Below are 19,200 nucleotides of genomic sequence, written 5' to 3' on the forward strand. Positions count from 1 at the left end.
GAGAGAGAGAGAGAGAGAGAGAGCGAGAGAGGGAGAGAGAGAAATGTTATTGAAAGGGGAGGGAGAGAGAGAACAAAAGAGATGAGCATCTACTACATAGACAATTGCAGTTTCACGTGCAAAACATTAAACAGTTTTGATGATTACAGTTAAAGTTGATAGGGAGAACTCTGGTAATAAACGCAGAGCATGGTTTGTTATGAAATTTTGGCCAGTTGGTTATAAACCAGGACGGTATGGTTGGCAAGATCCTGATGCAAAAAGAAGTGTACAAGAGTTACAAGAATTCACATACGTTTCACTTTATCGTTTAGATTAAACAAGTGTTTCCTCATGTGAAATGTACTTGCATCATATTCAGGCTCTCAATTCAAGCAACAACAACAAAGATTTTAAAAGCATCTAGCGCAATATTTGATATTGTTTGAATCATATAAAATCCTTGATGATTCTTCAATAGCAGAGGCAATTCAAACTTGAACTTGACTTTTAAATTGACCTGAAGAAAAACACTTTACATCTAGGTTTCGGAGAGCATTTACAAGCGGCATAACATCAATGGATTAGTTACTGCTACATATTACAGAAAAGTGTTGTTCGATGAATATAACTTAAATCATCATAAATGTGATGTACGTATTTGTTGCCACAAGACAGCAAGCATTTCACAGGATAATAGAACAGAGTTGAGGCAATGTCACGTGTGTTACAGGATACGTGTCAAGATAGAATATATTACACTGTAGGTTTCTACTTTTCAGCACACCGGGTTGCATCCAAAGACGGTGTTGAAAGTTTTGTTTCAAAAACTAGATTAGGTTCCACATAACTAACACCAGATGAAAACATGACTATTAAATATTATCAGAATATTTGGAGTCAAAAGCTGAATTCGTATTATATTCTGATGGCTAAGAAAACTGCTTACAATAATGTGTCACAATGCCTAAGTAGAATAGGTACCAAGAATATACTGATCGAAATCTGTTGTAAGGTATTGATGTAAATTTAAGTAGTATTGATGACATTGAAAGCGGCAAATGCCATAGTGGATAGACCTTAAACCAAACATTCACAACGGACACAGAATCGTTATAAACAAAAATGAATAATGCCTGTCTCACGTTAGCAAGAGTAATGTATACACTTATTGTAGAAATTTAACTAATTAAACATATAGACAGCTAAAAGGAGTAATGTGTACAGTATTAATTTAATTATATTATACTAGATTTAATAAATACAAAATGGATATAGGGGATTACTCCAGTTAAAGCTGTCATCTGTAGTGTCAATTTAACCACGTATAGTGCTCATATTGGTGAACGATGATCCATAATTGATTGCATGGTTTTGTTGCGAAAGCCACTAGACGTAAACCTTAGTTTCTTGCGTATTTTGAATTCAGAAATAACACCTCATTGACAAGTTTGGGTTTGGCTATGCTTCGTCATGTTTTGGTGACTAAACGTTTTATGTCTGCATACCTATAATTTTGTTTATTTTAAACATTCGCACTTAAGCTTTACATTTTGATTCACGTTCATATTCCACTATATGCAGCAGATAACTTACTTCTCATTTATATTTTGAAAAAATAATCATTTAGTCATTAAATTAAGACAAATTACTCTACAATATTGTATCAATTATGATTAAACAAGACAATACAATGATCATTCAACATAATGGATGAAATTCGGTGTAAGTTCCAAAGACAGCTGTACTACTGAAACACCGTATAATCTAAATGGAAACAAATGAAGTTATTTTTAGGTGAAATAATATATTAAGGTGCAAAAATAAAATCAAACAAATATTTGTAATACGAGGATATAATTTTAAACTATAAACTGGATGAATTGCAGTCCTAACTAACTCAGGACCATGTTCGTTTCTCATGTATTTCGATCAATCATGCAACAGAGATCAATCTCATGATAGTCTTATAATATACTCGGATTGCATTATTATCATAGTATATGTTTTCAAACATATATTCATTAACCTGATGATCAAAAGCAATACACCTTTCAAGGCCTCGAAGTCGCAGCTTTGATATGTAATGTATTGTAATTATTCTAAGCACGTTTTAGGTGAAATGTTATTTCCACTAACCTTACACTGTCCATTATCCTTTGTGGAAGTTTATAATTTGAATAGTGTAATTGAATTGATGGTGCATGCGAGATGTAAAAAAATGTTAAAAAAATTTAAACAACTGGCTCAAGAATCTTTTCATATGTATATTTGCATATATTTCTTGATATATTTTAACCTACCGAATGCATATCAGTCACCGTACATATAAAGAAATTAGTTACAATTTCGATAGCATTTTTTTTTACAAGGAATTCCTTAAAAAGTATATACATTATTTGTTACTTGTTAAAGCAAGCTATCTGAGAAGTATGATAAAATGAAGTTGCAAACAGACGTTGATAAAATAATAACAATCTTGCCAAACAAATTACACGCTTAATAATCGAATACATGTGCATATAAAGGATATATGGATCAAAAGATTATTTTAACTTTGTCAGTTATGTGCACATACATGCATTTACAAAAAAATCTGGATTTTCACACTGTCAAATAAGTCATAACTCATAAACATTTATCCTCATGCTTTTTTAAAAAAATATTACAAAACTATTTGTCTTTAGATTCTGCATAACAACGTTGCATATATTCATGTATATGATTCTCGGATATCTTAGTTATATTGTCTGAATTTTGTTCTATCTATATATTGTACATATTGTGCATTTTCATTCTGAACCGATTCCTAAAATGGAATATTATGTTATAGTCCTACCATAGCTTCATTTAATTATTTCATTATCACTCACCTCATATATGTAATGACACATCAAATTTATATATATGTATTTACTGCTGACATTTCGGATACCTTGTTTCAATATTTCAATGTCTTTCACTACCTTCTGTATTTCGTAAATAATGTATTGTATTTTACTTTTCTTTTACATACTGGAATAAATAGATGCGTAGCGTTTCTAGCAATGTTTATCCATTTTACATCTATCCACCCGGTCATGAACAACATCAAATGCATTATAATGTATCATATACATACCTAGACATGATCCTGACGTTATGGCTATATCGTCCAGTCCAATTCTGCTTTGATAAATTCCAAGTATTCCAGCAATGCGAAACTCGACCATCGTTCGGCTAAACACCGCAACATCAATGGTGGCTGGAAGCCATGTGCTGTTGAGTTCACGCGACGTTTCCCACGTACTCAGAGGTGTTTTCGTTGCGGTATCCTCCACTAGGACACGAACTGTAGAAGTATATCCGCTTACCCGATACCAGAATGTTAGACATTGGTTGGCATAAAGGAGGAAGTATATATTGTCTATAGCAGCAGCAGTATTTCTCCCGTCAATTTTTAAATAATGACCTCCCACTGAAATAATATATATATATATATATATATATATATATATATATATATATATATATATATATATATATATATATATATATATATATATCCGTGTGTGTCTTTGTGTGCGTGTGTGAGTCATTGATGACAATTAATAATATTATCTGGAATTGAACGATACTTGAAAGTTAAACATGATTCGATGCAACGATAAAGAACGGACGGAATCCTTCTGGCAAGATATCATGCCCCTTGTTAGCCATATTCAGTGTAAACACGGATATAATATGGCAAATGCAGCGAATCCATCCTCTGATGTGAATTTGAGTAATACTTGACATCTCGCAACGACTTCTATATCCATTCAAGATAATTGTTTATCTATAAAAGTCCCACATCCCGAATTTTTCATATCTATTCTCTTGACTTCCAAATGATGACATATATGTGTCCATTGTATAACTGAGTTATTGTTAGGATCAGAAATATGCCACTCCACCAGAAACGTCTCTGAGTTTAACTAGGATTTCCAGTTGGGTAATATTCGTTCTCACTACGATACGCCTCTGTGTATGTATGTATGTATGTATGTTTAACAATGTTTCAGTCATATCGCTAGAGGTATGTTATTGTGCAGAAATGTTTTACCCAGTCCAGTTATCCTGACACCAGGCCGACCAGTCCTAGCACTAACCTTATAATGCTGAGCGCCAAGCGAGGCGTATGTATGTATGTATGTATGTATGTATGTATGTATGTCACGCCCAGAGATATAAGCCCTTCCAAAGAAAAATAAATATACACTTTAGACAAAAATGAAAAGGATATTTATTAGAAAGGGTAATAACTTTCAAGTACGGCACATGATCAATATAATTAAATACAATTCGCAACTTTTCCAGGGCCAAAACATTATTATGTGATGCGTCCAGCTGTTAAGCTGGCTGTATTCATTTGACGACACTTGAATAGGCATAGAGGGTGATTTGGTTCCATTCTACATGCGTGATACATATGTGAGGAAGTGGGAGGGGCTTAGATATGGATAATTGTATTTCATGTGATAACTCAGTCCTTCACTAGTGTGGTAACACTCATAATTGTGTAATTATTATTATAATTAATGTTGCTTCTTTTTCGTCATTCATATTCAGTGTATGTTACATACATTTAGTACAAGACGTCCAAATACATTAAATGCATGCATTCAGAGTATGCTTACCTTCATTTGAGGTATGATCTGACCATGTGTTAGTAACGCCACTGTAAACAGTCCTCTCGAAGGAATTGATGTTCGTACCACATACATTATCTTCAAAGTTACATTCAACTACAAGAGAAAACAATTTCAATACATTCGAATCATTTGAAGTCAGATATATTTCCTAGCATTACGGCTGTATCGTGATTCAACCTTGCGATACCAGTTTATTGTGAATACATATAAATCTGTTTACGAGAACCGTATCACCAACCAGATGACATAAAACTTACAGAATAGCGCCAATATATATATATATATATATATATATATATATATATATATATATATATATATATATATATATATATATATATATATATATATATATATATATAATCAAGAACAATTTAAAAAACGTATTTACTTACCTTATTGACACAAGAATATCTAGATGGTCAGTATGAACTATGAATAAATGAAATGAAAAACATGGATCTGGTATCGATATATTATATATTAAGAAGTCTTTTATAAATATGTTACAGCGATATGTGATTTCTTCGTAATCTGATGGAGAATGATTGTAGGTGTATCAATCTAATTGATTCCGCTCTAAAATGTTTTGACTCATGCATTTGTAAACAATAATTATAGACAGAAGTACTTACATCTACATGATCCGTTTAGAAGCTGAATGTTGTCGAGATTCATTTCATTCCATCGTGCTACTGATGCAGAGAAACGAATCTTGACATACTTCGAGTTTTGGACATTAGCAACATTTAAGGACAACGTTTGCCATACATTATCGTATTTGCCTTCCTGCACATGTACTAGATTATGTTCCAAGTCATCATTGACCAATGATACGATGAGGTCTCCGCTGTATCCACTACGTTGATAAGTGTTCTTAGTCCTGTACTCAAATGATATACATTGTACACTTAAAGCTTCCACTGGATCACTTTCAAGAAGTGCTACCTGTCTCTGCCAAGAATCTGACTTCAAACGCAAATATACGTTTTGCCCTGAAAAATATATATTGGTACTTTTTCCAATTGTATTGAAAACGGGCCGCCCTGGGAAAGGGAAACCCGGGTATTCCGAGATCACTCCCAACAATAACTTTCTCATGACAGATGCCAATGCCACCATGATAAATAAAAGTACCAAGGGCTTTGTCTGTACTAATTTAATTGGATTCCTGTCTCAAATGTTACGACATAACTGTTTGATCGATGGCGTGTTGAATGTCGTAATGGTGTAAAGAATTATTGCAGGCTGGCGAATTCACCCAAGAAGAGGAAAATTACCCTAGTAGATGAAAGACAATCAGAATAAATACGTCACACTGTCCCGAAAATGAACCACTGTTTGTGCGGTCCATATCCATGAACATACAATGCTTACATTGAATGGGACATTTATGGAAACAATTGGTTAGGCAAAACAAAAATCTAGGCGAACAAGCAAAAGTATTAAAAAAAAAATACAGTGGCATTTTGATGGAGATTTCGTTAAGATGAATGATGATCACAACAAGAGTGGTTACAGTAATTTATGTAATTTCCCGCAATTTCAAATGATAGCAAGACATAATCATAACCCTAACCCGAAAATTTCACCTCGTTTGAAATGCTCATCAGTACGCAGCGTTATCCACGAGAATTCAAGAAACACGAGTTCCTACGAAGGCCCCAGTATTTTAATGCTAATGTTGTGGGGAATGTAACCTTTGAGTCGCTCTGTCAACTGTTCTACTTAGCACTAAAATAAGAATAATAACTGGTCTACTCTGGACTACATTTACAAATAGTGTATTTGACATAACTAATACTGGACCACTTTTCTGAGATGCATTTGAACCGAACCCCAACAACCCACAAGAAAAGGGACTTGCCACTTATTTCAAACATTTTCAATTATACACCGAAGAAAGACTTAAGATTTTCGGGAGGGTATTATTTGTCAAAAAATTAACTGTTTACGATCACGGAAAAAATCAACAAAGTCGAATTCCTTTCAAGCCATTGTTAGTGGAATTGGCATATTTTACTGGTTAAAAGGCAACTTTTGCTTTGATAAAAGTAGCAAACATCAAACAAATAATTGCTACAAATATTAACGCATTGCTGGCAGCGAAAACATAAACATTGGTTCAATCTGCATTTAACGACCATTACAACAAATAACCTTCTGTTTAAACAGCCATTACAAGAAATAACCGATTATTATATGTAAACGTAATACAGTATTTTCCACAAGATACTATTTATGTTACTACCAATAGCACTTACAAATACCATTTCAAATCTGACACCGTCTACGGCATTCACTATCATTCTTTATTTTACTCCAAATACAGCTAGTAATGTTGTTATAGCAGTAGATGCTACTACTTAACCATCAATAACAATCACAGACCTTTTTAAATTCGTATGTAAATAAAAAGGGAAGAACGGATAAGAGGAAGAAAAAAGCAATTAAGAAATAATTCAGTCATTAAGTAAGTAGTAGGAGTCCTTAAATTAATACACCGATTACCGCCGTCACTGCCCCATGACCACCGATCGTATGGATCTTGTGTCCATCCACAGAGATTGTAACTGAAATCGCAACTACCTGAAATGAATCAAATTTATTCATTCAACATAAGTCTCTAAATTTTAATTAAGATTTTATTGCTCTTCCCCAATTTGAGAAAGGCGTGAGGTTAAGTTGGCTAATAACCCAAAACGTGTAAAATGTCCGTATGGACTAGTGTGGTTCAGGATAATCGAAACGTGGGAGATGTCGCTGAGAGTTTGCGTCAACTTTGTGAAAACAGTGAAAGTGTGATTAGGCTGATTCAAAAAAGGGCGAAAGATAAACCGCGAGAGTGTAGTCATGTCAAAATTAAACTATTGCTTGCTGGACATATTCTTCTGTCGCACTTCGATTCTTACTTTTTCTTCGCTGCAAGTGTGTCTTCGATGCATAGTAATACGAAGTTCTTAAGTTTAAGCTACATGGTGGATATACAATTAACACACATCTCTCTTTGTATCCCGATACAGTACTGACCACATGCGGAGTGAAAGTTGTCTGTATGTACCGTCATATTTAAACATCCAATCCCCTTACAACAGATCACATTCCCATTTTGGAAAGACTAATAAAACACTAAACGCATATTCAGGTGGTGTCGAAGAAGTCAACGCTCCAATGATTCCTTTTTCACTAAGATTCCATTAGAATCCTATGGACATTAAGCAGTTTTATAAATCAGTCAGAAATTACATGGCATATGATGTTTATGAATTATAAAGTTCTCCACTTTGCGGATATAATATCTGTGTTCATTGACATTCATGTACTTTTGCATAGTATTTTCCCCACCACAGCAACTGCATTCAGTTATATGCCAGTCACATATCATTGTGTAACCTACTAAATTTAGAAATAGTAATGCATTAATATATAAAAGACACAATTTTTGCACAATTTTGTGCACAGATGAAAAGTACATCTCCATGTTTTCAAACACAAACCATATTAAAATGAACCAGAACTATCCAATCACCCGTATTCCCACCCCCACTGCCTCCAAATACAAATACGTTATACATTAATCAATCACGGTTTTCGTTTGTTTCACATCTTTTTAAAATGATTTTTGCTGCTTTGTTTAGTGCATGTCATGTCCTATGGGTTAAACTTTAATTTAGATAAGTGTTTATCGTTCGTTGTTTCGTTTTTATTTATTTCTAGTTTTGACGTTTGTTTTTCCTCCATGTATCAGTCAGTATAAAATGTCATATATTTGAGGAAATTGTAATAATATCTATCAAGGTTAAAAAGCTTTCTTGTTCCTATATCATATCTAAATTATTTGAACCTTTTTTATAACTGTTTGGTCCCTCAATGCATTCCTATGACAATGTCCCCTCTTTATGGCAATTACGGAGCCATTAGCGTGTGAGCAATTTCCAGACGATAGGAATAATTTATAATCCTTTATTATTATTGTAATAGTTTTGTTCATAAAGTAGATCTATTTTGTGATTGATTTTCATCATATAAGGATATTGCAACATAATCATAATGTCTGATGTGTTCCACTAAGACATAGTTGTGAGTGTGCATTTTATTACTAATTCCTAGTTACGTCAATAATCAGTGTTGTAAAGTTGTTATTACTCAGCCCTTGATTACCCATTTGTAAAAATTCATTCTCACGGCTTTACTTTTGTTCAAATTATTGTGGTTTGCCTCTTGTTCTTATTATAGTTGTTGTTGTTATTGTTGTTCTTGTTCTTGTTGAGATTTTATATTTGTTTTTCCTCCTTGGCGATTGTAAATTTCATATATTTGAGGAAACAATTATATGTACCAGACTAAAACTTTCTAGTCTCTCCATCACATCTAAATTAGTTGGGTCTTCGTTATAACTTATTAAATGATCTCTAGTATACTGTAACATTAAATGTATTACTTGACAGTGTCCCATCTTTATGACATCTACGATGCAACTGGCTTGTGAGCGATGTCCAGATTAAAGGAATATTTCATCCTGTTTTTGTGAACATGCACTACAATCCTAGAATTATGGCAAATGTTATATTCATAATAATATAGTCCGATATATTTATAATCTTTAATCATTTTGTAATGATTAAAATACATGCTTAAGACAACCAGCGCATAGTTACGATGTGTTAATAATCAATAACTCCAATGGTTCGATTATTACGGTTTCTTGTCTTTCTACTACACTGTGTGGCTTATTTAATCAATACGTATTTTAATCAAAACATTGTTAGAGGCTTCATGTACGGATCACCAATAAATATTGTTCACATCAGAATGATTGATTCCTATCTCAACATTTGTAGTGGAATCAGTCTCTATATATGTTCTGTTAAAATCTGAGAAGATTTATTTACTTCAAAGACTAAATAGTAATTACCAATGGGCATCAAGTTCAGTTGCGTCTTCAATATATCTGAACAAAGGTTTCTTAAAATAGATCAAACTGGCATCGAGAAGCAAGACATCACAATAAACTGAAACAGGTGATGGTGCCATACACCACACATATTGACCTTTTCGTCTTCGATTTTGGCTCGTTCGAGAAGTGTGATCCATGAATAATCCTTCTCATCATCTGAAGCAGGTAAATGGTTTGCTGTATACGCATTGTTCCATCTCTGATCTCGATTTAATCGATAGTTGCAGACTTTGTATTTTATCGATTATTTTCGTAGTAATTCGGCAAATCTGCTTTTATTGGAGCGATATGGGAAACTGCTACATTTGAAAATACGTTGCAAACCAGCGTGAACTCGAGTGAAAGCGAAAAACATATAATCAAACATTTAAGTAGCAAACGTGACCTCTTCTCGGCTCTCGCACTTTTGTCTGCGTGTACTCTCTCTCTCTCTCTCTCTCTTTCTCTCCAACAAATACACCCATATTCTTTATTTTCTCCTTAAATGCATTACATTTTTATAATTGAAGTTTTTATTGTTTCGTTTCTTTTAAAACACCTAAATATGGCACACACAAAAATATCAGATTGCTCCTATTGTAGACCAGCCAAAAAGTCTGTAAATAATGTTCCCTAATGGCATTGGACCACAGTTATAAACAAATATTCCTGTATTGTTGTGACTTTCCTTGATAGTTTAGTGTAAGCATACAGCAAAGGTATCAGTGAAGTTTTCATTCGGTGCTTTAAACACCGCACCGATGCTTCGCATCTTAAATTGACCCCCACATACAACTTTAAGCGTATTAAACATTTAAACAAAACCTGAGATTTAAAGCTATTTTTTATAAACTTCAAAACATTTCACACAAAGATGACATATAGATCGTACTGAAGGCCGGCTAATAACACGTTGTAAGCAATGATATTGGACATCGGGTTTGTATGTTTCCACAAGTTAAATTTCAGTAAGAGTCTAAATTTAACTAGTCTCCTATACAAACATATGAAACCACATGCTGAATTTGATGTTTATTTTGGCGATGTATATACAATATCGTTCCTTGATGGCTATATTTGAACAGACAAACAATCAGCATAGCATTTTTAATAGCTTTTTCAAATATAGTGCTTAATGGTATTCTCTTAAAGAATGCGAAATATAAATTAATCATCAGGAAGAATTATTTTTCTATCGCTCTGTAAACAAGGCAACAACTAACTGTGAAAAGGATCACAGAGTTCACTGGTCCCTTACAAACTAGTTGTACGAGTGTATATTGGCTGAAGTTATATGCGCATTTGTTTAACCTTCCGTAAACTCCATTTTCTGTTTAATTTATATAGGGTCACGTACTGAAACATCCTGTGGTTTTCTCATACGGGTGCCAATGAATTGCTAATTTAAAATTCCAAAAGTTGCTATACTGACCCAAATGTACTGTTATCTTTATCTGCCCAAAATCCAATGCCAAGGTCCAATAGATCTCTCTAACATCCCAAACCTTATGGTATAAATTCCTTATCAACCCAGTCATGTTAAATTCCCTTATATTTTAATATCGTCCGATCAAAACTAATTTTACGCAGAGCCCCTTTGTGTCACTTACCATTGTAAGTTTAGGTACAGCCTAATAATGACTCATCAACATTACATTTACTTAAATACTGATACAGGTCATTTGTCAGGTTACATTCTGCTGCATTCCCAGTGTGATTCCAAATTACCTCAAAGGCCTAATTCGGCCCCATTTCTATGCATGCTGACAGCAACATATCCATGGTACAATTCGATACACCCACATGGTATAAGATAATGTTGAAGCTACATAAAACCTCATATTTAGTGTAGTGTTTGTATTGACCTTAAACACATCTGCACACATAGAAACAGATAAGTGCTAGCAATAAAAATATATGTAGCGTGAGTAACTTGTTTGAGTCTGATACCGACTATACTGAATAAAACCCAGCATCGATAGTATTTACGTTTTACAATAAAGCTCTCTCTCTCTCTCTCTCTCTCTCTCTCTCTCTCTCTCTCTATATATATATATATATATATATATATATATATATATATATATATATATATAGACAACATACAAATGATACTGAAGGCAGTAAAGACGACTCAAATGATGAGCTCCAGCTGGTCATCGATGTTATTCGTTTGTTTTTCATTATCTTATCCGCTAAGTGCATAAAAGTAAGTGTGTGTGAATCTAAGTATGTATGCATACATGTATGTATGTATGTATATATGTATGTATGTATGTATATAATGATAATAATAATAATAATAAACTATCTTTACCGAGAAGAACACATTTGGTCATGGCTGACCCATCTGCCATGTGGTCCTCAGTTTTTGTAATAAAAAAGTAAAAGTAGAAGATCATGCACATAACCACACATAACCATATATCGTCGCACACTCATTCGTACATATTTGACATGAATGACTATGTGTGACTATACCGGGAAACATACAAATATATATCAATTATGGATATGATTTTAAAGTTTTCTATTCAGAGCTTTCAATATGTCATTCCTGCTGGTCTAGAATAAATTTATTTAATGATAGTTTAAAAGAAGCAAGGGAAGTTGAATTACGTATCCTCATTGGTAAGGAACTCCATACATATACATGTGTGTGTATGTATGTATGTATGTATGTATGTATGTATGTATGTATGTATGTATGTATGTATGTATGTATGCATGCATGCATGCATGCATATATGTGTGTGTGTATATATATATGTATGATGTTCAAGCATGTGTGTCTGTATATTTAATCTATATTATTTGTTGGAGTATCTTAATAAATGTGTGTAATGTACATTTCTATTTGGCTATTGCTATTATTTTTTCTGTACGAATAAATTAAATATGAAGGTGATTATCAATTGAAGAAAACATGTTTAATTCTTTTTGAATGTAGGATATTAGTTTTTGAATTGGACATTCATTAATTTGTTGTCAACTTTCAAAGTGACCTACATCCTGGCTCTATTATTGTGTCTTAGCATTTCATATAATTTTGTTTTCTTGAAACATAACTCAGTCTTGCTTTAATATCAGAGGCAGAATCATTCTTACTGTTGTTTTCAGTGTTTAAAATCGGTGGAATTATTCATTAAAATTAGTATTACTGGTATTACAAAGTGCTCATCAATGATATTCTTGGACAGAAATATTAATTTTGAATAATATTTGAACTCACACAAGAACAATTTGGATTTTTTCATTGCGAGATCATGTTTGCACATCACCAGAATCCAGACTATTGACACATTAGTATTTACGGGACTGTATGCACATCAACACATTCAATATCGGAATTAATTTGGAAAATCACTATAATTCAAATAGAATCTCATACATTTGGGCTTGTGAAAGAACTTTTAGGATTAGTTTGGATTTGATTCACCATGATGTAAGTTCTTTTAAATTTTCTCTTTACACTCTAGTGAAATAAATTATTTGTCAAACTTTACAAAACTAGCTTTTTGTCACTTTTTTGAGTCAAAAGTTTAGCTACATCACAACCAAGCTCTTTGAAGCTTTGCAAATATATTTAATCATTCTATATTTACATTTATAACAAATATACATCATAACCGATATATTAAATACTCTTGAGGGGTGGGGGGTTCAGGGGGTTTGGATGGGGTCATCAACATTCCTTAGCACATGGTAGGCTATACATAGCAGCCAGTGAGGAAAACCCGGGTAGACCAACCATCCCACGAAGCTACTGTCAAGCTTTCTCACTTACTCATGTTGTCAGAATCGAGACTCAAACCCACGCGGACAGAGGTGAAATGTGAGTGATTTGTAAAGGCAAGCGCATTGCCTCCCTTGGCAATCCTTGGCCTAGATAAGGTACATGGGTGACACTACCAATATACATCAGAGTCATAGCAAACTGTTTACAAAAGTAGTGTACATTTGCTATTAGTTTGTAAAACATACCTATTGTTGAACGGTCTACTAGTATAAACAAAAATGATCATAACAGTTAAGCCACCTTTTAATGCCGCTTTAAATGCATACATTGTTTTACATGAAGAGTTAATATTAAGCAAATTCATAAACGGTATCCTATGGTTGAAAAAGTATTACGCGAAGGAAAAATATAAATATAATCTATCTGTAATTGTAACCTTTTCAGTATGCGGATTGTTTCATTGTATGGGCACAGGATGAGTGAAAGAGTAGCAGAGACAGATAGATCGCTGTGTTAGTTTCTCTGTCGAACGTACATAGATATGTTATAGTTGATTGTACTCACCAGGATTCATGATACCGTATGTGAAAACGTAATGAAGAAGGAATGCGAATATATTCCGGACTTGTATGTTCATTTTTGTTCAATCAGCGCGCCTCCGTTAACATTCTGATATTTACAGATCGGTTATGTGTCATTCTGCTTGTACCGAATTTTATTTCTTGTCATGTTGACTCAAGCCTTACTTCCTGCTTGTTTAACTTATCTCTTAACCTGGGCGTTTGAAATGGTGATATGCAAGGACTGTCTTTACCTGGCAAAAACTCCATCTGGATTTAGAACAGGAAAATATAAATGGGTCGACACGTCGCTTATCTCCTGACTCTGTACAATGACGCTTGATAAAAACCCGTCGTTGGTAAAAAATGTTTGACACAAATCTTTCATCTCTGGGTCAAACCAACCCCATATTGGGTGGATCATTACAAATTAATAATAATAATAATAATAATAATAATAATAATAATAATTGATGATAATAATAATAGTTATTAATATTATTGTTATTATTATTATTATTATTGTTATTATTATTATAAAAATAATAATTATAATGAATAAATAAATATATCGAATTTTTTAAATGATAGCAAGGGTGACTGACCAAAGGATACTTTTATTGTATAAACTCAGATATCATAAAGTTCCGATCTCACACTTTTACATCCCTCTCTCAGTTTCATTCAACTCCATCTTCCTCCATTAACACCCAACCCACACTATTTATTTCACTCACGTACACCTATTCCGTCTCTCTCCTGCTGATCATCCTCTCCCGCTCTCTCTCTCTCTCCCTCTTTCTCTCTCTCTCCGAATCACTCCCTCCTTCTCTCTCCACATCCCACTCATCCCCTCCCTCCCACCTACAGTCCCCTTCCCTCTTTCTCTGCCTCACTTGCACCATTCTAGTCATTCACCGCCTCTCCTTTCACACGTCATACTCTTCCTCTCCCACTTCCCATATTTTTGCTTCACCCACGACGGCTCATACCGTCTCAATTCAATCCATTCTCTCTCTCTCTCTCTCCCTCTGTCAAACGCACCTCCCTTCTTTCCTCTATTGAAACAATCCTCTCTATCTCACTCATACTCACGTCCCCACCCTCTACTTCTCTCTCTGTCTGTCTGTCTGTCTGTCTGTCTCTCTCTCTCTCTGTATATATATATATATATATATATATATATATATATATATATATATATATATATATATATATATATATTAACCTTACTCACTTCATTACCCTCTATTTATATGTTTTCCTCTTCTCTCTATTATTATATGTTTATCTTCTCAAATCATTTCCGCCTCTCTCTCTCACTCGCCTCCTGTCTATCACTGTCTGTCTATATGTCTGATTCTCTCTCAAATTCTGTATGTTACCTCCTCCATCTTATTCACCTCCTCTAACTCTCCATCTCTCTCACCTCTTCCCTCTCTCTCACAACCTCTCTCTCTCTCCATTTTGATCACCCCATCAATCCCTCTTACTCATCCTTCTCACTACCTTTCATTTATCCATCTCTCTCTCCATCACGGGGCCCCGAGTGGCCGAGTGGTCTAAAGCGCTCTCCGTTGCGGATCATTGCCATCTCACCTCTGTCTGCGTGGGTTCGAGTCTCGGATTCGGCCAATGTGGGTATGTGAGAAAGCTTGCCAGTAGCTTCTCGTGGGTCGGTGGTTATTTCTGGGGTTTTCCCGGGTTCTTCCTCCACCATTAATACTGGCCGCCATGTATAGCCTATCTTGTACTCAAAAATGGCGTTAAACCCTACAACAACTACAACTCTCTCCATCACACTCCCCCTTACTTCCACTCTCACTCACCCACTCACTCTCTCCTGTCACTCAATCTCACTCTTGTTCATTCACACTCTTCTCCCTTCACCATCTCTCTCTCTTTTATTCATGTCCTCTCTCTCTCTCTCTCTCAACGCCACTCTGCCCCCTCACTCACCCACTGCACGTCTAGAGGGCTGAACAATTTAAAAGCCTACTACACTGATGCGCCCTTGCGCTGAGGTTGCGCCATTTTCAACTGAAGCTAGGAGTGCAAATGTAGCCAGTGTTGTGTTAATTGTAGAATGAAACTTCACTATGAAAGACAGTGCTGCTTACACTTCCATGCCCTATTATAGGTACTGCTGTATTCTTTGGCACCTAATGGCGATGATCCTTTGTTCACTAATTTCACACTTTAATAGTAGCAGAAGATCGGGAAGAAAGTACACGGGCAATTGATCTCATCAACATCGGCGGCGCAAGCGCGTTAATACACATCACATTAAATACGCTCATATGATGTGACTACTTAAAGCCAGCGGAGATGCAGAAGTCTCCATTGCAACGGGTTGGTGCGCTAGTTCTCATTTCCGTTCATAGGCCCGCAAAGTATATGTGCAAACTACCTGTTCATGCACAGACATACCACAGCTTCTTTCGCTGGAAAAGCTTCACGATCAGTGAGTTGAATTCTGAGTGTTGTGGAGGAAAATAATTATTCTGCAGATTATTTAGTTGGGATACAATTCTGGACATGTTTCCATAGCGTACATACAGCAATTCTGGCTTAGCAGTCCGCAAAATGTGTTAGGTACATGTTGTCTGAACAACATAAAGCACGTTCCGGATATTTCATATTTTATACAGTGCACAGCAGAGTCCAAACCATTATCAGCATGTTAAAATTCCTTTAACAAAAACGCTTGATATTCTTGTAGTGAATGATACTATAAGGATATCCATAGAAGTAGCAGATTATGTTTATAGGTCAAAGTCATCGTCGTACTCAAACTGGTACGTTAGCTACGACATAACTGCGTACCGCTCCCAAAATATAACCGTTAAAAATCTACAAAATATACGGATTGTTGGTGGCTACTTTCAATTGTATAATCTGGCTTATGTGGCTCTATCCCATGTGGATATCTGTCTAAGCCGGAGGTTGCCGCATTTTAAGGTTTCAATGCACCAAGTATGAAAACATGCATGGAAATTCATATACATAAATTAAATTTCATTAAAAGCAGTTTCTAAATTAATTGAAACCAAAAGCAGAAATCTGCAATTAAAAAATTAGTTGTGTTTTTTTTTCGAGAATCGGAAATTAAAGAACACATGGGTATACTGAGTGAAGGATTTTCCAGTGCATATACTAGAGTATGTGGGCAAGCAAAGGGTGGAAAGTTAATGCCAACACAAACAGTAAAGACGTCAAACTCGTGCCATATAAATATCAATACAAACACTGAACTGGCCTACTTCACCTTTCCATATTATATCTGACCTTTGGAATGCATTATAACTGCCGTCATGTATGGCTTCAGGTATCGAAGGACTAATTAGGTTACAAATAGTGAACCACTCAACATAGGGATAACAACAATATAATAATAAACGTTCTGAGGTGAACCCAGTGGCTAGATAATTGTCTTCCACTATCAATTGTATAATAATAAAAACATGTACTATAGCTAACAACAAAAACTGCAAGTTTGTATTCTGGTAGACAATCACTATTTTCCTACAAACAAAACAACATATGAACCGTTGGTGAGGTTATCTTACTAAGCACAGAGTAGATGCTCCAAAACAATGCAATACAAAGACTATCAAGATTCAAACTCTACAAACTCTAACGGATTGAAGTATATGTGATTTGTACTATGGTAATGTGTTATATATATATATATATATATATATATATATATATATATATATATATATATATATATATATATATATATATATATATATATATATATATATATATATGGAATTCAAAACTGAACTAATATTTTATGCGATTCAACAAGAGATTGTTGACACATTAGTGCAACGCTGACTATTAATGACGCCAGTGCCTTCCATCTTGAATTTCGTAAGGATTTGAACTGAGATTCACTTAGAACTATTATTACTAGGATTTCTATTTTTTATTAATCTTTTATTATTTTTGAATTGAACTGGACATACCGTATGTTATTTTTCTCATTTTTGCACTTTGCATTCTAGGGAAATGAATTATTTTGTTCAATTATACAAAGCTTGTTTTTCTTCACTCTTTTTTGTTACTTATTTTAAGAGCATAGACTCGTAACAGTTGGATGTTTGGTACACAACTAAAGTTTATTCCGAATTTTATTTAATGGACTTTTGTTAGTAATTCTAGGATTATGGGGATTTTATTTCACCATACCATAAGGTCATTTTTTTAATACAATTTCACTTTGCATTTTGTTGAATTTAATATTTGTTGGTTTCGCTCTCTTCCGTCACTTCAAGACCATATAGTAGTGACAAGGTATATGCCTGTATGTATGTATGTATGTATGTATGTATGTATGTATGTTATGTATGTATGTTATGTATGTACGTATGTATGTATGTATGTAGATAGGTAGGTAGGTAGGTAGGTAGGTGTGTGGATGCATGTATGTATGTATATATATATATATATATATATATATATATATATATATATATATATATATATATATATATATGTATGTATATAGGTAGGTAGGAAGGTTTGTGTATGCATGTATGTGTGCATGCATATATGTTTATGTGCGTATCTATGTGTACATGTATGTGTATATTCATAATGTGAAATTTACCGTAAGAGTTGAATATTATGGTAATCTTCACTTAAATAAAGTATTATTATTAAGAGAGAACTTGCCAATACAGTTTAAAATTAGAAATAGTATGGTGAAATGTAGATATGAAGGACACGATCTAGCGACACAACTCTAACGAAGATGCCTTACTGAAGACTACATTTGGGATTGGCCTGCAACAATATCTGAAAAACTTCCTCATGAGTAAAATATTTCGAAAAATCCTAAATTTTCTGCTTTTCTAGAACTTTAAAATATGCTTTCTGGATTAAATCTAGTCCCAGCAAATTCATCATATTACCGCTGAAATATATCACGAGATCAAGAATGCCGACTGCATTCTCTCCCTTGATTTAAGCTAGTTGTGCTAATGTGCATGACGTCATTTTAGAACTCGGCGTCAGTCTGTTTACTCCAGAGATACATTTATTAACCAGTCATTTCAAATTTTTTGTGTTTTTTTTTTTAATTCAAAAATATATGGGCCACTTGTTTTTGATTTTTTTTTTTAATTTCTAAAGGAAGTAAGACTATATATTTCTTCAATCATTTTTCAGTCTATATAATAACTATAAATACTTACGAAGAAAAATTATTTATATACATAAAATATATGCAATTATCCCGGCAAATAAGAAAGAGACAAGACGATTTCATCTCTCAGTAGTTAATTAATTTAACCTGGAAGA

At 34.0% G+C, this 19,200-nt stretch overlaps 1 protein-coding gene across 1 annotated transcript in view; it reads right to left on the reverse strand.

Annotated features, from left to right (window-relative positions):
- Nucleotides 1-14,066, reverse strand: part of LOC149791481 (MAM and LDL-receptor class A domain-containing protein 1-like) — a 32,047-nt gene extending 17,981 nt beyond the window's left edge. Inside the window, exons 1-5 of the mRNA XM_089970023.1 lie at nt 13,892-14,066; nt 7,164-7,241; nt 5,288-5,647; nt 4,638-4,745; nt 3,101-3,436 (exon numbers count right to left, since the gene is read on the reverse strand). Of these exons, the coding sequence (XP_089826149.1) occupies nt 3,101-3,436; nt 4,638-4,745; nt 5,288-5,647; nt 7,164-7,241; nt 13,892-13,964 (955 nt within the window). The 5' untranslated portion in view covers nt 13,965-14,066. The remainder of the gene's footprint in view (nt 1-3,100; nt 3,437-4,637; nt 4,746-5,287; nt 5,648-7,163; nt 7,242-13,891) is intronic.
- Nucleotides 14,067-19,200: the final 5,134 nt, after the last annotated feature.

The sequence above is a fragment of the Sinohyriopsis cumingii genome, chromosome 9 (assembly GCF_028554795.1).
Source record: "Sinohyriopsis cumingii isolate HCF-2022 chromosome 9, ASM2855479v2, whole genome shotgun sequence".
In the NCBI taxonomy this organism is placed as follows: domain Eukaryota; kingdom Metazoa; phylum Mollusca; class Bivalvia; order Unionida; family Unionidae; genus Sinohyriopsis; species Sinohyriopsis cumingii.